This window comes from Phasianus colchicus, chromosome 3 (assembly GCF_987193195.1).
Source record: "Phasianus colchicus chromosome 3, bPhaCol1.hap1.1, whole genome shotgun sequence".
Taxonomy (NCBI): Eukaryota; Metazoa; Chordata; class Aves; order Galliformes; family Phasianidae; genus Phasianus; species Phasianus colchicus.
The window spans coordinates 1,672,537-1,698,890 of record NC_143438.1 but is presented as its reverse complement, the minus strand read 5'-3'; the positions used below and the strand labels follow the sequence as shown (position 1 = coordinate 1,698,890).

Below are 26,354 nucleotides of genomic sequence, written 5' to 3'. Positions count from 1 at the left end.
AAAAGTTTATGCTTATTTGTTCCTACATAAAAGTTCTCCAAACCTCAAAATATCATGATCTATCTCACTGTGTGGCCACATAAAATATGGAATCAAGTTGTGTTCCCAAGGTACTGTAAGTAATCTGATCATTCTGATAGATTTAAAACTATCATTTGATGGCAGAAATCTTAAATAACCTTGAGATAGTCATAAGACATGCAATTCAGTTTAACAGCTATATTTTACAGTAAGGCTCAGTTTAAGCACTCCTGGATTAAACATGAAAGATCCTAACCTGAAACTGTGATGCTTCTGCTGTTCACAGTGGGGTTGAAAATGTGTGGTAGTACTTAAAGTAGTATACACTGTAGAACTAAGCATATGTAAGACTGGTTTAAATATATATCCTTGCAGCATCTAGTTTATTCTCCTTCAACACCTGCTTATGGTTTACACAGGGCATGGTACGCTGGGAAGATCTGCTATCTGACAGTGACAGCTGGCAGCCTCTGCAGAGACTCCAATTACACACAGCACACTGATGTAACATTGTGTGTACAGCTTCTTTCTCCTTCTGACCCTTCTGTCATGCTTTTTATTTTAGATGTGATTTTTGGGATTGCCCAGTGGTGTGGTTGTCCAAGGTATTGTGCATTGGGACTACTGGGACTTTCAGTCCTGACCTCAGTGAGACGTGGGGCTGAACTGGAGGCTGTGCATATTTCACAGCTGTAACTGTTGTTAATGAAATTCAATTGTTCATTACTGCAAAGAAAGCTGTAAGCCATGGGCGTCCAACCTTTTGGCTTGTCTGGGCTGCATTTCGTGAATAGAAATTTTCTTGGCTACACATATGTAGGTAATTCCAAAAGTAATCCTCCTATTTATTTCAGTGGAAACAACAACAGATACAAAGAGCACAATATCACTATTTGATAGAGCAAATTCTTAGCTACAAAACAATATTTTTTCAACATAAGTCACCACCATTAGCTATGTATTTTCACCAGAAATGATCAAGAGCCTGCATGCTGCATTCATAACAGTCTGACCAACTGTCACACTGCTGAAACACACCACCCACCACCTTACTGTACTCACATTCACTATTTAATCTCAATAACAATTAAGAAAATGTTGATAAATGTCAGTGGGTGCAGTTTTTTCCACATGGAGGAATTCACTTTGCTTCATACACACTTCCATGTCAGACATCATTTTGTCAGACTGCCCCTCTGCTGCCATCTGCCACACAGCAACAAAATGTAATGGAATATTGGTGGGAAGGCTTAACTTCTACTGCCATAATACCAATATCCACCTCTGATATTATGGGTCAACATAAAACAGGAGGCATTATTTTTGGAGCATCCCTCACAAAATATACAATACCGTTACTATATTAATAACATAACATTTTAAATATTTTTCTTAAAACACTGAAAAATAAAAGAGGGGGAGGAACAAGAACGTAAAACTAGTGGGATATTTGACCTTGTTTTTGTGAAACTAACAACCCAATCTGGTTTGATGGCAGTGGTTGCAATTATTGTGAGGTCTCAAGGTGTTTATAAGAGATTTTTGATGAAATTTTACTCTTCCTGTATTTCATTCTTGACAATAATTGCTCAAAATGTGCATACTGCCATAAAGTGATGACATGATGTCATGGTTTTATTATCTTTTTCCCCTTGTCATGGACACAGATCTAGAGATAACTCCATGACAGTTATTGGTGGAGAATGCAGGTAGTCTGAACAAATCTGAACTTTTTACATTAGCAGGAAAAAAAAAAAAAAAAAAAAAAAAAGATTTCTTAAAGTCAGAGATTTGCAGAGTGCTGTAGCTAGCTTTGACCTTCATAGATTAGATTTTAGTCTAGGCAGTCTGCCAGACTCTGGACACTGTTCTGAGTTTGTTTTTTTTTCTCCTTCTAGCAACTGCCAGCCATGGATTTGTTCTTTATTTTAGGAGTGCTGTATAAAGGGCTAAAGGCCATTATGTTTTTTTGGGATGTATTAGTTTCTTATTAAGTTGATCATGTTCTGTTTTGGAGCTTTATATGTATATAACCAAGTAAGGGCACTGATGGAGACACATGCCTGGTACCTATATACAATGTTGTATGATTTGAACATTGACAGTTACATCTCAGAGGGAGCAACTAATTTTATAAACAATTCAATGTTTATACCAGTATCCAGGTTCTCTTCTCAGTTCCTTATGCATTTTTGGAATTCTGGGTTAATGTTATCAATTCCCCTTGTATTCCTCTTCATTTACATTACCTGGAAGAAGCCTTCCCTAAAACCAGAGAATGTTGAGTGGCAGGGAATACGGAAAAGTTTAGGAAAAATATTAGAAGCGTGAGGAACCCTGGTGTCATGGGATTTCACTCTTGAACACCTGTGGTTACCAGAGAATGAAATTTGCCCTGTTCACAGATGGATCATGTCTTATTGTGGAGAAGAATCGCAGATGGAAAGCTGCTGTGGGGAGCACCACAAGACAAGTTGCAGAGGTCACTGAAGGAAAAGGACAATCAAGCCAATTTGCTGAAGTAAAGGCTGTCCAGCTGGCCTTAGATGTTGCTGAATGGGAGAAGTGGCCAATGATTTTTCTTTATACTGACTCATTAATGGTGGCAAATGCCTTATGCGGGTGGTTACAGTAGTGGGAACAGAACAACTGGCAACAGAGGGGTAAAACTAGTTGGGCTGCTGAACTGTGGAAAGACATTGCTGCCCAAATAAAGAATATGGATGTAAAGGTGCGCCATGTAGATTCTCATGTGTCCAAGAATCGGGCTACTGAAGAACAGCAAAATAACCATCAGGTAGGTCGAGCTGCCAGAATTGAGGTGGCTCAGATAGACTTGGACTGGCAGAACAAGGGTGAATTATTTCTAGCTCAGTAGGCGCATGAGTCCTCTGGCCATCAAGGAAGAAATGCAACATATAAGTGGGCTAGAGACCGAGGGGTGGACTTAACTATGGACATTATTGCACAGGTTATTCATGACTGTGACACATGCACCACAGTTAAACAAGCCAAGAGAATGAAACCTCTCTGGGGGGGAAGGTCATTAGCAAAAGTAAAAATACTGGGAGGCATGGCAGGTTGACTATATCACCTTGATCATGACATGTGTCACGATCTTACAATGGTAAGCATTATGTGCTTACCATGATGGAGGTAACCACTGGGTGGCTTGAAACATATCTTGCACCCCATGGTACTGCCCAAAAAACCATATTAGGTCTCGAGAAGCAAGTCCTATAGAAACATGGCACTCCAGAAAGAATTGAGTCAGATAATGGGTCTCATTTCAAAAATTCCCTTGTGAATACTTGGGGCAAAGATCACGGCATTGAGTGGATTTACCATATCCCTTATCATGTGCCAGCTTCTGGTAATCTTGAACAATACAATGGGTTGTTAAAGACTTTGTTGAAAGGAATGGGTGGCAGAACATTTAAGCACTGGAGAAACATTTGACAGAAGCCACCTATTTGGTCAACACCAGGGGATCAATCAAGAGAGATCTTACCCAGTCCATCTCCCTACATATTGTCAAGGGAGATAAGGTCCTTGTAGTACATGTAAAGGACATGTTGGGAAAAGCAGTTTGGTTCTTTCCAGCTTCTGGAAAGGGCAAACCTCTCAGTGGAATTATTTTTGCTCAGGGACCTGGGTCCACTTGGTGGGTGATGCAGAAAGATGGGGATGTTCAGTGTGTACCACAAGGGGATTTGATACTGGGGGCGTGCAGTCAGTAATTCCATGTCTGTATATAGATATATGTGTGCAATGGATTTTAATTATTGTTTGTTTGTGTATATATATATATATATGCATATATATATATATATATGTAAAGCATGATATACTGATGTGGAATAAGGGATGGAATGCCATGGTTTTATGATTTTTGCTATCGATATTACATATCAGAACATCATGTAAAGCTTGGGGAATTAAAGAGTTAATATTCCAGTTGTGTGGGCTGACAACTTTCCGGATATGTGGTCCTCAGAAAGAAGAAGAACATATCCCAAGAGACTTAATGTTCAGAGAGGCAGATAAGACCTGCAGGTCTCTTGCTGCCTGGCACTGTGTGGGTGTGCTTCCCAGCTGTTTCACCCCCAAAGGCCTTTGCTTTTGGACACACTCTTTCTCATTTTATTTAATTTATTAGCCTCAATTCCAATTATATATTGTGTTACAGTGTGTTATCTTGCATTCCGATATCATATTTAGTAAATTAACTTTCCTCCTCAGATTGTTTTCACTGTTCTGTTTTTAGGCCCATCTCCATTTCCCTACCCTTCCCCCTTTCCCCTTTCCCAGGGGGTCCCCAGCCCCATTAGTCACAGTACTGGGCTGTACCAGCCTGTAAACCACTGACACCCCCTCTCCCCTTTCCTCCCCTTTCCTCCCCTTTCCTCCCCTTTTTGGGCTGGTGGGCCTGCTGTCCCTGTCACAGACACAGATAGATCTAGAGATAACTCCCTAACACTTAAATAAGTTGTGATTGTGAAGTGAAGATTATTTTTCTCTGCTAAGATGGGGATTATGAAAGTCCATTAAATAGACATGCTTCAGCCACCTTCTTTTATGTCCATATATTTTGATCTTCATTTCCTTCTGTCATAATGGAGGTTTGCCCTTTGCTGAAGATGCTCATGCATTAAAGCACTTCACCAAAAACTAAGGGCTGTTCGTCAGATCACAAGATGTTCTAATGAGTCTTTAGCGTTATTTTATAAATCTCCATAAATACAGTGTATTTCTAGTGCATAGTCACAAGCAAAGCATGTGACTGCTGACCTAGGTAATGGCTTTTACTGTTCCTGCATACAGGAATTTCATCAGGTTTCACTGTATGGCTCTACTTCAAAGACAAATAATAAAATGTGTCCATCACAACTAGAACCATATGAAGTAGTGCCTGGGAATGTGAATGCAATGATCTCAATTAATTTAATAAGCGGTTTGTGATGAGCTGTAGAAGAATGGTAATGTATATTTAGCAATGTGTTATATTGTTTATATATATATATGTATAATGTATACATGGTTAAATTCTTCATATCAGTCTCCCAGTCCAGCCAGATGCCTGCAGCACAGACAGTGATATTTTAGGCATTTTTTCTCTCTTCAATGTCATTATTTTTTTCTCTTCACCATCCTAATGAAATTTGGAACATATTGAAAACTCTGTGTTCTGGAGCAGGAAACTGGAAATAGAGATCAAATTTTTTTGAAAGACTTCTAATTTTTGCCATCTTCCCTTTCATTGTCTATGTTTTCTTTATCAACAGTAAAGTTTATGTAGGTACCAAGTACCTAGCAATTCTGCTGCACTAGTGTAGGGGTGCTAAAAACATCTCTTTATATCCATAAGATTTAATAAAAAAATTCAGATTGCCCATTTCCATTCTTTGAGTGCAGAAAACCAATGTACTCATCCAGAATATCCCCAGGCACTATTTACTGCGGATGACTTCACGGGGCTGCTCTGTAAACCCAACCATGAAATACTAGAATAAGAGTTAAAGCATAAATTAAGCACAGAATAGATTGGTTTGGGACCATTGTGTGATCAAAATAATAATGAAATCTCTGTAACAAATGGTGTTGATAATGAGATATTAAAAACAAGTCATTTCCAATCCATCAAATTTTACATTGTAAAGTTAAGTGGCATTAAGACTTCTAAATCAAGAAAAGCAGTTGAACACCTTGTAAATGTTGCTGAATGATCTAGACTTGAAAACAAAGAGCCAGCAATATTCCCTTGTGGTCAAGAAGGCCAATGCTACCCTAGGTGCATAAAAAGGAGGGTGGCCAGAGGGTGGTTTTCTTCCTCCTCTGCCCTGGTGAGATCTCATCTGGTGTACTGTGCCCAATTCTGGGCTCTTCAGTTTAATAATAATAGAATCATACAATGATCATGGAAGGGCTTGAGTTGAAAATGACCTTAAAGATCATCTCGTTCCAAACTCCATAGACTAGGCAGGATTGTCAACCACTAAATCAGGTACTCAATCAGGCTGTCCAGGACCCCATTCAACCTGGCCTTGATCATATCCAGGAATGGGGAACAAAGATTATTACAAGGAAAGGCTGAGAGACCTGAGACTCTTCAGCCTGGAGAAGGCTGAGGAGGAGATCTTGTCAGTGCTTAAAATGTGCTTATAATGCTTATGATGTCTTCTAAAGACTTGTACAAAGTGTTTGACCCTGTCCCACATGACATCCTGGTTGCCGAATTGGACAAGTACATTTGATAGATGGACCACTTTCTGAGTAAGGAATTGGCTGAGTGGTTGCATTCAATGAGTTGTGGTCAATGGCTCAATGTCCAAGTTGAGTCTGGTGACAAATGGTATTCCTCAGGGACTGGTGGTGGCACCAGTGCTATTTGACATCTTTGTAGGCAACATGGACAGTGGGATTGAATGCGCCCTCAGCAAGTTTGCTGATGACACCAAGCTGAGTGGTGCAATTGACACACTAGAGGGAAGGGATGCCATCCAGAGGGATCTGGTCAGACTTGAGAGTTGGGTCCATGCAAACCTCATGAAGATCAACAAGGCCAAGTACAAAGTCCTGCACCTGTGCTGGGGTAATCCCAACCACAGATATGGGCTGGATGGTGAGTGTTGATGAAAGATTCAACATGCACCAGCAATGTATATTTGCAGCCCAGAAAGGCAACCATATCCTGGATTGCATCAAAGGGAGCATGACCAGCTGGTCAAGAGAGATGATTCTGTCCCTCTACTCTCCTTCTGTGAGACCCCACCTGCAATACTGCATCCAGTTGTGGGTCCCGCAATATAAAAAGGACTTTGAATTGTTGGAGTGGTTCCAGAGAGGGGTCATGAAATGATCAGAGGGTTAGAGCACCTCCCCTACGAGGACAGGCTGAGGCATCTGGGTTTGTTCAGAATGGAGAAGAGAAGGCTCTAAGGAGACCTTATAGCAGGCTTCCTGTACCTGAAAGGGGCCTACAGGAAAGCTGGGGAGGGACATTTATGGGACCAGGTAGTGACAGGATGAGGGGAAGTGGTTTTAAACTAGAATACGGTAGATTTAGCCTAGATATTAGATGGAAATTCTTTACTATGAGGGTGGTGAGACACTGTAAAATGTTGCCCAGAGATTATGTGGATGCCCCCTCCTTGGAAGCATTCAAGGCCAGGCTGGGTGGGGTTTTGAGCAACCTGGTCTAGTGGGAGGTGTCCCTTCCCATAGCAGGGGGGTTGGAAGTAGACAATCTTAATGGTCCCTTTCTATGATTCTATGACATACTATGAGTAGCAGCATTGCTGCTTTTACAAAATATCAAATTTAAATCATGGATGCATAATTTGACTTGCCAGTAAGAAGTATTAAACAGGATTTAGTTTTTAAATTAATAAAATCTCAAAAATTGATTTAATTATTCACCCATACTCTGCCTTCTGCATATTTCATTTACCTTTAATGCAAAATGGTCCATCATATGCTGTTTTGGAGCAATCACAGGAGTAGCCATTGTATTTCTCAACACACTTTCCTCCGTTGGCACAGTACATTCCATAGCTTGTGCAGTGGCCAGAGCAGCCAGGTTTCACCCCTAGAGTGACTTTTGCTCTTTCTTCCAAGTCCAGTGTTATCCCATTCATCCTTAATGAGCGAATGCAACCTAGGAAGCCCTGCTGTCCGCCTGCAGCACCTGAGCAGAAATATTAAAAAGACAACAGTGAAGAGTTTTATAGGAAATATCCTACTAGGCTTGTGACAACAGGTAAGTAAATTAAGTAATTTATTTATAAAAGAGAGGAATTACCACATCCTAGTGAAATCGAAATCAGTGAAAAGTTAAACCTCAGTTTTCAGACTGTGCCAAGAATATACCTAAAGAGTAAGTGCCTTTGCTTTACACTTATCAAGCTTTAAGATTTTTAGAGATGACCATAGAAGAAATGGGCTTGGCTACATTGCTAAGATATAACTTTGTTTGGTAATTATTGCTGATGGTTGCTAATTATGATATCATAATATGTTACATATTTGAAACATGTTTAATATATTTTAAAACAGAAATGGAGAAAGAGGGAGTAAGAATAAAGATGCTCATTTCCAAGCAACATCGGGCATAATGCTAAATTGCCTAAATATAGGGAGAAGGACACAGCACTGAAGAGCTGTATTTGAAAATATAGAAAATCTGGATTGGAATGTTTTTCTTAGCAGTCACTAAGGACTTTTTTTTTTTTCTTTTTTTTTTCTGGTAAATACCTGCTGAAAAACATGAGTCTATCTCAGAAAGTCTTACTCAGAGCTGGATTAAAAACAAACAAACAACAACAACAACAAAACCCCAAATCCTGAAACTGCAAGCAAAAAACAGTGAGAAGTTGTCATACAGTGCTCTCATCCCTTTGATTACTGCAGTGCCACAGATGCTGAAGAGTCCCACATATGCCTGAGGAGATCTGAACACTCATCTCTGCAGAGCACAGAGTACCTGGATAGGGCAGAGGACTAAATACAGACCATCTGCTGCTTCAAATCAGTCACAGAAATCAAAGACGCTGCTTCAAATCTGTGTCTGGTAACTGGGTAATTTGGATTAAGAGGAGACAGTTCATTCTGGTCTCTTTTGAAGTGCACAGGGTAGAGGCCATGCTGGTGTGGTTCCACTTTATGCAAAATAATATGCACCATGGTGACAAAAGAATTCTAACGCTTACAATTCTCACATCTTTCCTGTCCTGATGGATGTCCTAGCCCCTAGGATTTTAAGTCACGCTTCAGGTTCCCTCATTGTCCCAAGGAATATTTATCACAGAAAAGGGAGTACTGAAATAATTCTTATTCTGTGTCACTCTGCAGGCTGTGATACTCAGAGTGTTCACTGAGGACATTTGAACTCACATCAATTCTCTGTCAGACTCGGCTAGAATTTAAATCAGAGACACTATTCTTTGTAAGTTATAGGAAATGTATCTGATTCAGAAAGAAAGTCAGCTGCAGGTTTGGACATTCAGCTTTTGGCAGTACAAGTACCAAGTATTTTAAAAGATGGATGGTATAAGTGTTAATTCAAAACAATTTATAAAAATCAAGAGTTATTAGCAATTCCCCAAGAACTCAGGTTTGAATATTTTCAGCTTTTTCTGTTTTCATAAAAAGTCTTGGTGTTTCTTAAGCTTTGTCTTCTAAAAAAAATTCATATTTCAATTTACTTGGAAACAGGCTTTTATTGGGATCACAGTCAGCAGTAAAGGAGAAACTCATTGTGTAAACAATGGCTATATCTCTGGTGACACTTGTAAAGTGGTCTACAGCAACATGTGCTGCTTACCAAGGAGGGAACGGCTTTAAACAACATTTTGATTAATTTCTGCTGTTTTATCTGGACTAACATGGAAAAAAATAAGGTAACATCTGTTTTTTCTTCTTCCTTCCTTTCTTCACTTAACAGATATGTAAAGAGGTAGGAAGGTGCTGCTTCTTTGCTCACTTTCTTTTAATTCCAACTACTGGCACTTGCCATGTCTGGCCTTTGGATTCCTAGGTCTAGCAGTCAGAGAAATACAAGTACAGCTGGAATAACATGCTAAAAATGCACTAGAAACCAGCGTCTCCAGAAAGCGGCTGTATTCATTTGGTTCTGGTGAATGAATTTTTTTGTGGCACGATGTGATTCTTTCCTACAGCAAATGGAAAAACAGCCCATATGACTAAAGAGAAATTACTGCAGTAAGACCAGAAGCATGGACAGTGACCAAACCTGTGCGACTAGGATGGACACAGCAGGTTCACACAGTCCTGGCATGATCTATACAGAGATTTTAAATTCAATTGTAAATAAGTACAAGTGAGAGAGAAACTGGCCAAAACAGGAGTTTGGCCAAAAAATGACATGTTGCCAGTACAGAATATTTTCTCTTAGCTAATCCTCTTATCTCTGTAGTTTTGCAGGTGCTTGTCATTTCTCCTTCTGTATTATTTTTTCTCAAATATTTGGGAAGGCATCTTCCCATGTTAAATTAACTGATGCTTGCTAGAGATGAGGCAGAGAGTTCATCCAGTACCTGAAAGCCTGGTAATTTTCTCTGCACCTTACCTACATAGAGCTGGCTGTACAATTCCAATCGTGTGTGTCCTTCCGTTGGTGCTTTCCGGACTTCTGGTGGCAACTGATCTACCTGCAGGCTGGCCTGTTTGACGTTCCTCTCTGCACTGACCCGATGCCACTGGTCATCATTCAGCTGATTGGGAGACCGGACGATTATTTCCACAGGTCCATTTCCAACATCAAATGAAAAGGAAACCTCTGTAGCAGCTGAAACATTGATCAAATCCATATTATGCTGTAAACATATACATCTACACTTTTTAAACAGAAAATATTTAAGTAAAGATACATACTGCTCAGACACCCTTCAGAATTTATAAGCACATTTAGCTCCTTCTAACATGAGGAGAAATCAGAGAAATGGCTTTCCAAGAAGCCATTCTGAAAATGTTCTACAGCGCGTGACAGAAATTAAACCAGTTAAAATTAACTCAGAGTGAAATATATCCCAAAAGAAGAATTTTTATTTCCACATATATTTTCAATAATATCAGAAAAAATACGCTCACAAACTTTTAAAACATCAACAGATCCTGAAATAAATTCTTTTTTTTTTTTAATTTTCAGAGCTTTTTTTTTTTTTTTTTCTTCTTCTTCTTCTGGGAGGCAGTTAATTTCTACAACAAACTAATACATATATGAAATGGTGGTAAATAAGTGATGTGAAATTTTATGACTGAAAAAGGAATAGATTCTCAGCAAACAGTATAGCATTCTATTCATAGTAAAAATGAAAAGAATGTTTAGATATTCTACAGATGTTCAATAAGCTCTACTAGACATTCCATCAGATCATATCCATCATGATATATCAATATAATTGATACTGGTGGTTGTACAGGGAATGTACGTAGATGATTTTGACTGAAGAAATATAAATTTAAATTTCCTATTGAGACTTAATTTATATTAAATGTATTTTAAAAAATATTTTACAGTGGCAAAACACTAGATGAAACAGTTACCACAGAATGGGTTATTATTGACAGCATTCACAAAGGAGCAAAAATAAAGACACCTGAGACTTCCATTTGATTTGTTTTTCTAAAACATACAAAGCTATAATGCCATTTTATTTTTCTGAAAAATCTCTGGTCAAAGCTTGTCATTAAAGAAATAAAGATGCTTCATTTTAGTGCTATCACGCCTTATAATTTGAGGTATTCTGACAATAAACAAAGGCTAAATAAGCAGTAGAGTAAAATCTCTTCAGTACTTCTGCTGTATCCATGTTTATTTTCAAGGAGATGTCCCTTACATTTTGCTTTGAAGAAACACCTGAGATCTCTTCACTGTCAGGCTTGTCTTACTTCCAAAACACTATCTTTCCACAATACTGTAAAATGAGAATGCCTTTGTAGAATATTCCTCTTATTCTGAGGCAACAGACAGCACTATTGATATTTTTATGGGTTCCCTGAGTGTAAAACCATCCTGGATTTTGGAAATTTCTGCAAGGATACTTCTTGATTTGCAAGTTTTTGATCTTCTGGAAGGAATTGGAAGTGTTTTTTTTTTTTTTTTTTTTTTTTTTTTTTAAATAAGGGAAATTATTTTTCTTTTAAAAAAAAAAGTGAAATGCAGAGATACATCATGCAGAAGTCTTAATGCCTGTACAGTCCAGCTATATGCATGTCTTTATATTGACTGTTTCACAGTCTGAAGACCTATTTTATAATGAAATTCATGCTTAGCGAAGAGAATCATTAGCTCTAATGTAAAAATAAGAGCACTAGACATATAAATTCATATTATATTCTTATAACGAATCTTATTTTTGGGGGGAAGGAGAAGCATCCCAGAACAATCTTCTCATCAAAGTTTTATTTTCAGCGCAGGTACCTACTGACTTGCTGAAAGTTAGAGATGTGAAAGGGCAGCACAGAATCTATGGGTTGTACTTATCCATCCCTGGGCAACATGAACACACAAGTCTTAAAAACCAAAGGAGAAGAAATTATTTGCTAGATTGAAAAAAACCCATGAAGGACATCAATGAAAAGATCAATCCAGATAATCACTGGCTGCATGGCAGCATCTTACATGCAAGTTCTGTTGCTAGTTCTGATTCTTAATTCTCTTCTATTTGAATGAAAATTTCAGTCCACAGTGTAATAATATTCTTCAACCAGGGCAGCATCTAGATAAAATGATTTGTTTTGGCATTTTATTAGAAGAGGATGAGCATCTGTGGTGGGTTGACTCTGGTCAACAGCTCAGCAGTTGAACAGTTCACCTGTTCACCCTCTCATTCCAACTTTCCTCAGAGAGCAGGAAGAGCAAAAGTGAGAAAAATCGTGTGCTAAGACGAAGAAAATTTAATAGGTCAGATAGAGAGGTTAGAAAAAGTAAATTAACAAGCAAAACAAAAAAAATGTCTCACTACCTCCCACCACTACCTTCCACTAGCAGAACAATGTCTAGCTTGTTTCCAAACAAGGACCACCTTTGCAGCCCTATCACCTTCCTCTCTGCACCCTAGCTTCATCCCACCCAGACCCAGTATAATATCAAATTTATTCAGAAGTTCAGTTTATTATTTATTTACGTGGAATATAGCAACTGTTCAGGTTTTTTTTTCTCTCTAAAAGTATAGTTTTCATTTTCTCTATATCTATACATACAACCTTGGATTATGTGGCATTTTGGACTCAAATACATCCTTATTTGACACAAAAATGGTACTATTCTGACAAACTTTTGAAGGGAAGGATTAAAAATCATTTAACATGTAAGCTGATTAGCTGTTCACAGTGATCAGCTGGATTTTTCAGAAACATGTACGCAATGAGCAGTACAGATACCTGAGATTTCTATAAAGGCCAATCACTTTGTAGCTCAGGAAGTGAGCTTCCATTATGACCATTTTCTGTCTTACTAAATACCATAAAACTCAAGGTGATTCTTTTAAAAAATGTGAATGTGGATCAAACTTTGAAAAAACAACTGAAACTGCTTAATTAAGGTATTAAAAAAGAAAATATATATATTTAGTGTATTTGGTCAATATCAAGTTTTGAGATGGAAATTCCATAAAACTGAACAAGGATGAATTTTTTTTATGCTCTTCTGGCACATATACCCTCTCAGTAAATTGAGGTTTGTGGCCTTGTGGCTACACTTAGATTTACAATTTCTGTGCCTTGTGCAATTATATGTAATTAAATCTGAACATGTTTCTTTCATCAATTCAATTTTCAAAGGTCTTAGGTCATAGCCAGCCATCCGTTCAAAATGTAGAAGTGCAACTTTGGCAAACACAATGCCCTTCTCATTTTTCTTACTATATAGAAGTAACTTTTTTTTCTCTAACATGGGGGTTCACTGCACAGATTAGACATGTTCTGTCTCTGTCTGTGGGTTAAGAAGGCAGACAAAAAAGAGCATGCAGCATTACACGATCTTGGATCTTATACTGCCAAGGTAGTGAAGGAAGATGAAAGTTGGAAGGTAGGTGTATGGCAACTGCTGAATCACAGCCTGAACCTCTGGTTGATCACCCGAGGCAAGCAATGAGTCAGCCACAGGAACACAGGTGAAGGCAATTCAGCTGTGCTGCCAGAAGGGGTGGAGCACCTCTCCTAGACCCATTTAAGAGCTGACTAGCAGTGAGAAAGGATCTCTTCTGGAGATCCTCTTTGGAGTTTCATAGCAAGCTCAGGATACAGGTAAGCATCCTATCTACTCTGTTTTGGTATAATAACTGCGTAGCCTGGCTCTCTGGTACATCTCATAACATCTGTACATTCATTGATTATACAGTAGGAAATACAATGACAGTGTACCCAGTAACTAGCCTAGGTTAACTGGTAGATAAACACAAAGACTAGACTCTAGTGGTACTGCTGGAGTCAGTGCTGGTTTCAAACTTACCTAGTATCTAATCCAGCATTCTGCCCTGGGATGATGGGGTAAGATGTACTGTCAGATGATTTGCTGATGATTTAAAACTAGAAGGAATAGCTGATATACTGGAAGTTTGTGCAGCCAACCAGAGGAATCTCAGCATATTAGTGAAACAGACTGATTAGGAACCTTATGCAGATCAGCACATGAAAGTGCAAAGTCCCTCATCTGCGGAAGAACATCCCCAGCCACCAGAACTTGCTGGAAGCTGTGCTACTGGAAAGCAGCAGTTCATGTACCTCAGCACCCTGGTGAACGCCAATTTGAACACAAGCCAGCAGTGTGCCCTTGCTGCAGAAGAAGGTGAATGGTATCCTGGGCTACATTAGGTAAAGTACTATCACCACTGAGAGAAGTTATACTTTTCCTCTATACTCAGCCCTAGTGAGGCCACATCTGGAGTCCTGTGTCCAATACTGGTCCCCCAGTACCAGACAGACATGGATATACTAGAGAGAGTTCAAAGAAGGGTGATGAAGGTGAACAAAGGACTGGAGCACCTATTCTGTGAACAGAAACTTAGAGGGATCTCATCAGTGTCTGTAAACATCTGAAACGAATGTGCAAAGAAGACAAAGCAAGGCTCTTTTCAATTGTGCAATAAGCACAAACTGTTACATAGCAGGCACTGTCTGAACATCAGGTAACAATTCTTTAATGTAAAGCTGGTTGAGCTCTCTATGGGGATATAGTTGAAATCTTTTGGAATTCTTTTTCATAAAATCTAGTGCAATAGAAGGTTGACAGGTTATAACACCAGTTGTTTGCTTATGAAATCAGTTCATTTTCTTTATTCCCCTTGATTAACCATTGTTTTGGGCTCCCCAGAACAAAAAAGACAGGAATCTCATTGAAAGAGTCCAGCAGAGGGCCACAAAGATGGTGAAAGTCCTGGAGCATCTCCCCTGTGAAGAAAGGCTGAGTGAACTGGGTCTGTTTAGCCTTGAGAAAAGAAGACTGAGAGGGGACCTGATCCAGGTCTATAAATATCTAAGGTGTGGGGGGCAGAGTGGTGAGGCCAGACTCTTTACAGCAATATGTGGAGACAGGACAAGGGGAAATGGCCAGAAACTGCAGCATAGGAAGTTCCGCACCAATGTGTGCAAGAACTTCTTTACGGTGAGGGTGACGGAGCACTGGAACAGGCTGCCCAGGGAGGTTGTGGAGTCTCCTTCTCTGGAGATATTCAAGACCCGCCTGGACACCGACTTGTGTGACCTGGTGTAGGAAACCTGCTTTGGCAGGGGGTTGGACTCGATGATCTCTGGAGGTCCCTTCCAACTCCTACGATTCTGTGTAATGTTTACTTCTCTGGGTAGAACTAGAGTATAGCTATGAGGTTGTTCACAGAGGCTCACATGAAATGAGGCTACAGTGATCCCAGCAAGTACAAGGAAGAAGATAAAATGCATAGCAATTAGCAGCAGTATATCACTCAGAGTGAAGGTATATTTCTGGAGCATGGCACCAGAACGGTTTTCCTCTCTCTTCAGATGACTAAAGTGTCTATCAGATACAGATTTTGCACTTGTGTTCTTTTCTGGCAGCTAAAAGTATACATAACTGCTGTGTCCCTGTAACCTTCGGTTCCAAAAAGTAAATCATGAAGTTATGTGATTTCAGTTTTTCTTTATTGCATGATTAGTTCTCTTGGGTCCCATTAAGGGAGTCGAAGATATTACAGACGTACTAAATGCCTTCTTTACCTCAGTCCTTACTAGGAAGATAGGACTTACTAGGGAAAAGCATGGAGGAAGGGAGAAGTACCCTTGGTAGAAAAAGTTTGACTTGGAGAACACTAAATTAAAGTGTACATTTGCATGTCTGTGACTCCTGAAAACATACACAAATCAGTACTGAGAATGCTGGTTAGTATAATTGTGAAGCCAGTCTCTCCAATTTTTGAATGATCTTGGCAATTGAGAGAGGTGACTGAGGACCAGAGGAAAGGAAACATCAGTCCTGTCTTCAGAAAGGGCAAGAAGGAGGGCCCAGGAAACTACAGGCTTCTCAGCCTCAACTTGAATCCTGGGAAAGTGATGAAAAAACTAATCCTAGAAATAATTTCCAGTCACACGCAAGGCAAGAAATGATTTTATGAAGAAAGTAGATTGAAAACTACCCGAATGATAGGGTCTATAACATAGGTGGTGTGAGGGCTTGCTGAAGGCCAGTAACAAACAGTAAACCCCTGGAGTCAATATTGGGTCCTGTCCCTTTCAAAATTATTAATGATCTGGATGATGGGTCAGAATGCATCCATAGCAAGTTTACAGATGACAAAAAACTGGAAGGAGTCCCAGAGGAACTTTGTCAGTCAGGAGAAACGGACTGACAAGAAACTCATACGGTTCAAGAAGTGTAAAGTCCTGCATCTGGGAAGGAATGATCCTCCACATCCTTCCTGTACTAGGGGCCCCAGGTCTGGATGCAGTACTGCAGATGGGGCCTCACAAGAGCTGAGTAGAGGGGGACAATTACCTCCCTCTCCCTGCTGGCCACTGCTCTTTTAATGCAGCCCAGAACACAGTTGGCATTCTGGGCTGCAAGCGCACACTGCTGGCTCATGTCCAGCTTCTTGTCTACCAGGACCCCCAAGTCCTTCTCGGCAGGGCTGCTCTCCAGGAGATCTTCCCCCAGTTTGTATAAATACCTGGGATTGCCCCAACCCAAGTACAGCACCCTGCACTTGGCCTTATTGAACCTCATCTGATTTTCATGGGACCACTTCTCCAGCCTGTCCAGGTCCCTCTGGATCCATCCCTTCCTTTCCAGTGTATCAACTGCACCTCTCAACTTGGTGTCATCTGCAAACTTGCTGAGGGTGCACTCGATGCCATCATCTGCATCACTGATGAAGATGTTGAAGAGCATGGGTCCCAAGACTGATCCCTAAGGGATGCTGCTTGTGATCGGCCTCTCTCTCTTGTGACAGAGAACCATTGATCACAACACTTTGGCTGTACCAGCCAGCCAATTCCTAATCCATCAAACATTTCATCCTTCAAATCCATACCTCTCTAATTTAGAGAGAGGGATGTGGTGAGGGACCATGTCAAAGTCCTTGCAGAAGTCCGGGTAAATGACATCCACTGCCCTTCTGCCGTCCACTGAAGCTGTCATCCATCACAAAAGGCCACCAGATCAGTCAGGCATGATCTGCCCTTAGTGAAGCCATGCTGGCTGTCTTGAATCACCTCTTTTATCTCGTAAAAGACCAAAATGGTTGTCCAGCAGGCAAAAATTGATTTTGTTTTCAATAGAGTTTGACATATTTGAGAAGATAAATACAGGTTATGTACTGTGGTTACCTGTGACATGATTTTAATTCAAGGGCATAGAAAGACTGTTCCTGTTACATGCCTAAGATACTCAACATTTTTGTTCAGTAAATATTTGTAGGCTGCCTGAAAAAGATGAGTATAAATGAAGAAACTAACAGAGCACGTTCAGTTTTAGCATTTAACACAAAGCTGACTGGACTTAAAGAAAATTTCCTTGGATGAGTGGTTGGACTAGGAATGATTTATTATGTGTTTTCACTGCAATACAAATTGAAGTTGAGGACAACTGTGTTTTCTACAGCCAACCATTTCCCACCTTGAATTTTACATTATTTGTACCTGATAAACTGTGCCATAAAATTTCTACCTTTTGGCATTTGTGGTAATGAGAAAAGCACCCCAACACCCTTGAAAGGGTGCTTCAGGGATGCTATACAGATCTGTGCAGTGCAGGACTTGTTGTCATTGGGGATTACCAACCTGTACTCAACAACCCATACTCTATCAGAGACTAAGCTAATTACAGCAGAGCTACTGATCTTAATTTTCCCACATCCCTATGCCTAAAGTTATCTATTGGTCAGTGTTAGCAAGTTCTCCATTCAGAATTTTTTTGCTGCTTTTGACTTGATCCCACACAGAATTCTCAGCACCTATGCCCTTTGCTAATTAGGCACAAGAATAAAGAGATAACAGATCATCTCACGTGGGTCATCAATTGCCATGTTTGAATATCAGGCTTTTCTATACACATACCACTGCTGAAAATAAATCTTACCTGTAGAAGATTTATACTTGCAGTTTTTCAGATATGGTGGTTTGTATTTTTTTTGTTTGTTTTGTTTGCTTCCAACTTTCATATTGTCCCAGAATAGGATAAGAGTTTGAAAAAACAGGGTCAAAGATTTCCCCGAAGAATTTAAATGCTTTTCCATTTAATTTGTCAGCATCCTACTGGCCCCTGGGATGGAGATATTCTTTAGTTTCTTATATAGTCTTTGACATGTGGCTTATGCAAAGTGCTTTCCCAGGGGATTGTTTTTCAAAAAAGGTAACCTTCTGCTAGGAGAGCAGAATAACAACTGAATTGAAAAAAAAAAACAAAAAAAAAACAAAAAACAAAAAAAACAACAATGAAGGTCACAACAGTCTCCCTTCTCAGCTACAAAGATAAAGCAGGGGAAGACGTAAGCTGCATTTACATTAACATATCGCAATTTAAAGAGAACAATGTAGAAAACTCATTGATTTCATAGAATTCCATTTCTGGATACTCCTGAAGAAAAGCGTGATAAAATTATTAAAATCTGTAAGAAAATATATGAACTGATCATCTGTTAGAGCTTTCAGTCTGGGGGAACGAATGCTGTTAAGGAGGAGGCAAAAAGCAATGGGAATCATGGTTCACGGTCGTCACTGTTCCTTGGCTGATTTTGGAGAAGTTACGTATGTCTCAGTTAAGTAGCCTAGAAGCAACCAAACACAAGAAGGAACAAGGGACTTTTCTCTTCAAGTATAAATATTAGCTATTAAAGTGCTTATGGGTGACTAAGTTAGAAACAAGGCAGCAAAGGGAGCCTTGTAATTGGCATCTACTTACAGGCCACCTGATCGAATGGAGGCTTCTGATGAGGCCTTCCAGCTCCAGAAGGTGTTGCAATTGCAACTGTTTGTCCTGCTGGGAGACTTAAACCACCCAGAGATCTGCTGGAAAAGAAGCGTGGTGAGATGTAGACAATCCAGTAGGCTACTGGAATGCAATAAGGATAACTTCCTGAGTCAAATAATAGACAGCCCCACCAGGGTGATGCAATACTGGACCTGATGCTCAAGAATGCAAATGAACTGATTGGTGACATCAGGATTGAGGCTGTCTGGGCTGTAGTGACAATGCTGTGGTTGAGTCCATGCTGCAGAGGGATATGAGTCTGGCAAGGAGTAAAATTAGGAAAGCTACACTTCAGCTCTTCAGGGAGTTAGTCAATAAAATACCCTGCGAAACTGTCCTCATAGGCAAGGGTGCAGTATAGAGTTGGCAGATCTTTAAGGAAGCTTTCCTCAGTATACAAGAGCTCTCCATCCCCAGGTGTAGCAAGGCAGGAAAGGAAGATAAAAGACGTGGGTGGCTGAACCAGGACATGCTGGTCAAACTGAAGAGTAATAGGAGATGCACAAGCAGTGGAAACAGGGATACATACTGTAAGAAGAATATAAGGAAGCTAGACTGTGTAGGGATGGGGTCATGAAAGCCAAGGCCCAACTTGAACCAATATTGCATGGTGTACCAAGAACAAGAAAGGCTTCTATAGGTACCTCAACAAGAAAAGGAAAGTCCAGGGGGGTGTACCCTCACTAGTGAGTGACAAAGACAAGCTGGTAACAATAAAAAGAAGTCTGAGATACTCAACAACTTTTTGCCTCAGTCTTCTCTGATAACTGCTCATCATGGAGTTTCAAATGTTTGGATCAGTAGAAGAGGATATTTGAAGCAACATTCCTCCCACTGTAAGCAAAGATCGGGTTCATGACCACCTGTGGAACCTGAACACCCACAAGTCTATGTGTCCCTATGAGATGCATCCCAGATTCCCAGAGGAAATTAACTTATATAATTGCCAAGCCACTCTCAATATTTGAAAAGCCAAGGCAATCAGGTGAAGTCCCAGATGACTGGAAAAAAGGCAACAACACACCCATTTTTAAAAAGGGTGAAAAGGATGAACCCAGAAACTACTGACCTGTCAGTCTCACCTCTGTGCTGGCAAAGATCGTGGAGCAGAGCCATCTGTAAGGTATATGGAAGGGAGGGAGGTGATACAGGAGAACCAGAATGGCTTCACCAAGAGCAAAATCTGCTTGACCAACCTAGCAGCCTCTTATGATGGTGCAACTGCATCAATGGACAAGAGAAGAGCCACTGACATCATCTGTCTAGATATCAGTAAGGTCTTTGACACAGTATCCTATAACATCCTTTCCTCCAGATTGGAAAGATATGGATTTGATGGGTGGACTGACTGTTCAATGGATGAAGAACTGACTGCAGGATCAAGTCCAGAGAGTGGTGGTCAATAGCTCAATGTCCAGATGGAGAACAGTGATGGTGCTGATATTCTCTAGCATCTTCATCAATGACATTGACAATGGGGTTGAGTGCACCAAAACAAGTTTGTTGATGTCTACAAGCAGTGTGGCACGGTGAACACACCAGAGGGATGGGATGCCATCCAATGAGACCTAGGCAGACTTGAACAGTGGCTCCAGAAGAATCTCATGAAGTTCAACAAATTCAAGTGCAAGGTCTTACACTTGGGTTGAAGCAACATCTACTACCAATACAAGCTGGGGGATGAAACAATGAACACAGCTGAAAAAGACCTAGGGGATGGGAAGCTGGATGTGAGCCAGCAAAGTGCTCTCACAGCCCAGAAAGCCAATCGTATCCCAGGCTGTATCAAAAGAAGCATGGTCAGCAGATTGAGGGGAGTGATCCTGTCCCTCTACACTAGTGAGGCCTCACCTGTAGTACTACGGAGTCATCAGTATAGGACCAACATAACTGTTGGAGTACTGCATCCAGAGGAAGGAAATAAATATGTTCCAAGGGACAGAACAGCTCTCCTACAAAGACAGACTGAAAGAGCTAGGGCTTTTCAGCCTGGAGAAGAGAAGGCAGCAAGGTGACCTGATAACAGCCTTCCAATAAGTAAAAGGAAAGAAGGGGGTACACTTGCCAGCGGTGTCTGTTGTGATAGAACACATGATTTCATGGTTAAAGAAGGTAGATTTATATTGGTGCAGGAAAAGGTATGTTGGTATGGTCTTTTACAGTGAGGGCAGTGAGGCACTGGGACTGGTTGCCCAGTCATACAGTGGATGCCCCATTCCTGAAGACTCTCAAGGTGAGGCTGGATCAGGCTCTGGGCAATCTGTCTGAGCTGTGGATGTCCCTGTTCATTCCAAGAGATTTCACAGAATCATAAAATCACCAAGTTTGGAAAAGACCTTGTCATGATTTTATGATTTTTTTGTTATTGATATTCCTGTGGACTGGGAGTTAAAGAGTTAATGCTTAATTAGTTAATTAGTTTTGTGGACTGTTGATTTTTCCAGGTTCCAACTTCTCAGAAGAAAAGAACTACATATCCCAAAAGGCTTTTACTGTTTTGTTTCCCTTTTCTGTTTAGAGAAAGAGGAAGGAGAGGAGCACCCAGAGAAGCGGCCCTCAAGAAGGCTGCTATCACTGACACCAAGAAAGGCGATAGCAAAAACTAGAAGAAGGTGAAAACAATAGCATCACTATCACTACTTGACCTCTGAAAATGACTGAAATTCAAGGTTTGAGAAAAGATCTGTCACGGCACCCAAATGAACCCACTGTCACCTGCCTACTTCAGTATTAGGACAAGAGGGCCAAGAGTGTGTAGTTAGATAGTAGAGAAGCTCATCAGGTGGGAAGCATTGCTAAGGATTCAGCTACTGACAAAGGTTTTAACAGATGTCAGGATGAGGCCTTCACTTTCTGGAAGCAGATGCTGTTAGCTGTAAAGGAAAAATACCCCTTCAAAGATGATCTGATGTCTGAGATAAAGAAATGGACTACTATGGAAAAACACATCCATTATTTGAGAGAATGAGCCGTGGTGGAAATCTTACATGACCCCATGTTCTTTCTCAATAATCCAAACCAGGAGCGTGATCCTGAGAGAGTCAGGTACACCAAATCTGTGGCAGAAATTCACAAGAACTGCACCAGAAAAGTATGCTGGTACACTAGAAGGAACACAGAGCAGAGACATAAGACAACACCTTTTCTGAACTCATTATTAGACTTCATGACTTTTAGCAACATTTAAACCCTCCACAAACTTGTTTCTGACATTTCAGAAATAACTGAAAGACTGGATAGAATAGAGAGTAAACAAGAAGGAGGAACTGTCTACCTTGCTTCACTGTGATGAACCCGATGAAACCATGGAGGCTTCAGAGGCACCTGATAAGGATTGGGATTATCAACACGATCTACTAAAGGGGATGATCAAATTGATTTCCTCTCTATCTGTATCATCTAATATCCCAGCTATTAAAAGCAGATGTCTTCCTACTTGAGCAAGTGACAATAATAATGCTATGTTGTGTATTGCCTTGTGGTGTTACCTACATGAGCATTGAGAAGATATGAAGAAGTGGCATAAAAAACCCACTCCTGCACTATGTGCACAAATAAGAGAATTGCAAAAAGATCAACCACCAAGGCAAACTTCCCCAAGAAGGGATTGCTCCAGTTGCTGTGGGACATGGCAAAAACCATAAGGGTCCTGATCATGACTGATCAGGAGGAGAATGATAGAGGTAACAATTAGAGGGGCCCTGTCCCCAGCCAGTGTGATGGGAAAGGGATAATAGAGTATATTAGACTGTGCGACTGACACATCAAAACCACAGACATGTTAGTGCAGTGCACTCTAACACCCTTGAGTGACAAAGAGAGAGAATCAATTTATATTTCTGGAGTGACTGGGGGTTCCCAAGAGTTGTCTATATTGGAGGCTGAAATAAACCTCACTGGTAAAGGCTGCCAAAAGCATCCTATCGGGACAGGCTCAGGGGCTCCATGTATACTTGGTATCGATTACCTTAGAAGGGATATTTTAAGGATCCCAAGGGCTATTGATGGGGCCTTGGAATAGCAGCTGTAGACACAAAAGATGTTAAGCAGCTATCTGTTTTTCCTGGCCTATCAGAAGATCCATCTGTTGTGGGGTTGCTACAAGTAGAAGAGCAACAGGTACCAATAGCTACAAAAACAGTGCACAGATGGCACTAACACACCAACAGGGATTCCTTGCTCCCTTTTTGTGAGTTGATTCATCATCTAGAGATTCAGAGAGTGATAAGCAAAACTCACTCACCTTTCAACAGCCCCATATGGTCAGGGTATAAATCTAGTTGAGACTGACAACAGATTACTGTGGTCTGCATGAAGTCACAACCCCCACTGAGTATTGCTGTACTAGATATGCTAGAACTCCAATATGAATTGGAGTAAAAAGCAGCCAAGTAGTATTCTACAACTGACGTTGCTAATGTCTTTTTCTCCATTCCTTTGGCCGCAGAGTGTAGGCTATGGTTTGCTTTCACCTGGAGGGGGTTTCAGTATATTTGGAATCGTTTGCCCCCAGGATGGAAACACAGTCCAACAATTTGCCATGGGTTGATCCAAATTGCACTGGAACAGTGCAGTGCTCCTGAGCACACACTGTAGATTGATGACACATTTGTGTGGGGCAATACAGCAAGGGACGTTTTCACAAAAGGAGACAGGATAATCCATATCCTTCTGTGAGCTGGTTTCACTATTAAGTGAAACAAAGGGTCTTCACAAGAAATTCAGTTCCTTGGTATAAAGCAGCAAGGAGGACGTCATCATATCCCAGTAGACATGATCAAGAAAATTACACCCGTATCTCCACCCAGTAGTAAGAAAGAGACACAATCTTTTCTGTGCAGAGTGGGCTTCTGGAGAATGCATGCTCTAAACTACAGCCTCACTGTTAGTTCCCTTTATCAGGTGATGCGGAAGAAGTATGGTTTTAAGTGGGGTCCTGAACAGCAGGAGGCTTTTGAGCAAATTAAACAGGAGATAGCCCATGCCGTAGCCCTGGAACCAGTATGGATAGGACAGCATGTAAAGAATCCGCTACACTGCTGCTGGAGAGAAAGATCCCACTTGGAGCTTATGGCAAAGAGCCTCAGGAGACACTCAAGGCCCGAACCCTAGGATTCTTGAGTCAAGCATACAGGGGTCCAAAGAGTACTACACTCCAATTGAGAAGGAGATATTAGCCACATGTGAGAGGGTTCGACCTGATTCCAAAGTAGTTGGTACTGAAACGGAGCTCCTTTTAGCATCTTGACTGCTGAAACTCAACTGGATGTTTAAAGGAAAGGTTCCCTCCACCCATCCTGCTAACGATGCCACGTGGATTAAGCAGACTTCGCTGGTTACTCAGCAAGCTTGAATGGGGAACCTCAGTCATCCAGAAGTCTTAGAAGCGATCATAGACTGGCTTGAAGGTAAGAAGTTTGGAACATCACTAGCAGAAGAGGTACTGCATGCTGAAGATGTCCACCATACAACAAATTGCCAGAAAACTAAAAGAAATATAATCCATCAGTGAACAGGGTGTGTCAGACAGAGGGGAAACGTCAGAGATGGAAAGCTGCTGTGGGGAGCCCTACATGACAACTTGCAGAGGTCACTGAAGCATAAGTCAAGCCAATATGCTGAAGTAAAGGCTGTCCAGCTGGCCTTAGATATTGCTGAATGGGAGAAGTGGCCAATGATTTTTCTTTATACTGACTCATTAATGGTGGCAAATGCCTTATGCGGGTGGTTACAGTAGTGGGAACAGAACAACTGGCAACAGAGGGGTAAAACTATTTGGGCTGCTGAACTGTGGAAAGACATTGCTGCCTAAATAAAGAATATGGTTGTAAAGGTGCGCCATGTAGATTCTCATGTGTCCAAGAATCGGGCTACTGAAGAACAGCAAAATAACCATCAGGTAGGTCAAGCTGCCAGAATTGAGGTGGCTCAGATAGACTTGGACTGGCAGAACAAGGGTGAATTATTTCTAGCTCAGTAGGCGCATGAGTCCTCTGGCCATCAAGGAAGAGATGCAACATATAAGTGGGCTAGAGACCGAGGGGTGGACTTAACTGTGGATGCTATTGCACGTGCTGTTGTGAAACATGTGCTACAATTAAACAAGCCAAGAGAATGAAACCTCTCTGGGGGGGGAAGGTCGTTAGCAAAAGTAAAAATATGGGGAGGCAAGGCAGGTTGAGTATTTCACCTTGTCACGATCTTACAATGGTAAGCATTATGTGCTTATCATGATGGAGGTAACCACTGGGTGGCTTGAAACATATCTTGCATCCCATGGTATTGCCCAAAAAACCATATTAGGTCTCGAGAAGCAAGTCTATGGAAACACGGCACTCCAGAAAGAATTGAGTCAGATAATGGGTCTCATTTCAAAAATTCCCTTGTGAATACTTGGGGCAAAGATCACGGCATTGAGTGGATTTATCACATCCCTTATCATGTGCCAGCTTCTGGTAAGTTTGAATAATACAATGGGTTGTTAAAAACTATGTTGAAAGGAATGGGTGGCAGAACATTTAAGTACTGGGAGAAACATTTGGCAGAAGCCATCTGTTTGGTCAATACCTGAGGATCTATCAGTTGAGATGGTCCTGCTTAGTCCAGCTCCCCATACACTGTAGAGGGAGATAAGGTCCCTGTAGTACATGTAAAGAGCACGCTGGGAAAAGCAGTTTGGGTCTTTCCAACTTCTGAAAAGGGCAAAACTCTCTGTGGAATTGTTTTCACTCAGGACCTCGGTCTACTTGGCAGATAATGCAGAAAGATGGGGATGTTCAGTGTGTACCACAAGGAAATTTGCTTGAATGCTGGGGGAATGTTGTCAATAATTCCATATATGTGTGTGTTTAATGATGTAAATTACTGTTTGTATGTATATTAAGCATGATGTAGTGATGTGGAATAAAGGGTATAATGTCATCATTTTATGACTGTTATCACTATTCCACATCATAACGCTATGTAGTGTGGTTGGATTTAGAGAGTTAATGCTCCATTTTTGTTGTTTGTCTATTTTTTCCGGATTCCTGGCTCTCAGAAGAGAACTACATATCCCAGAAGATTTTCACTTTTCTATTTTCTGTCTAGTGGGAAAGATAAAGCTGCTTGCAAGTCGTGAGACTGCCCTTTTACTTCTTGATCTTACCCTGTGTGCTCCCCAGCCATCTCACTTTCACCATTAGAGTAAGGCCTTTAGTTTTGAACACTCTCTTACTCATTTTGATTTATTAGCCTCAATTCCAATTATACTGTAATATATTATCTCATCTTATTCCTATATCATATTTAGTAAATCAGTTTTCTCCCATAGCTCATTGCTGCTATTATGTTTTTAGAACCACCTCTCTTCTCCCTGTTCCCCTTTTCCTCCATC

General features: G+C 40.7%; 1 protein-coding gene across 2 annotated transcripts in view; it reads right to left on the bottom strand.

Annotated features, from left to right (window-relative positions):
* The window catches only part of CNTNAP2 (contactin associated protein 2), a 758,846-nt gene that overhangs the window by 77,836 nt on the left and 654,656 nt on the right, over positions 1 to 26,354 (bottom strand). For both annotated transcript variants that reach the window (XM_090136789.1, XM_090136788.1), the window contains 2 exons: positions 10,109 to 10,327; positions 7,472 to 7,708 (listed from right to left, as the gene is read on the bottom strand). In XM_090136789.1, coding sequence (XP_089992915.1) covers positions 7,472 to 7,708; positions 10,109 to 10,327 — 456 coding nt within the window. The remainder of the gene's footprint in view (positions 1 to 7,471; positions 7,709 to 10,108; positions 10,328 to 26,354) is intronic.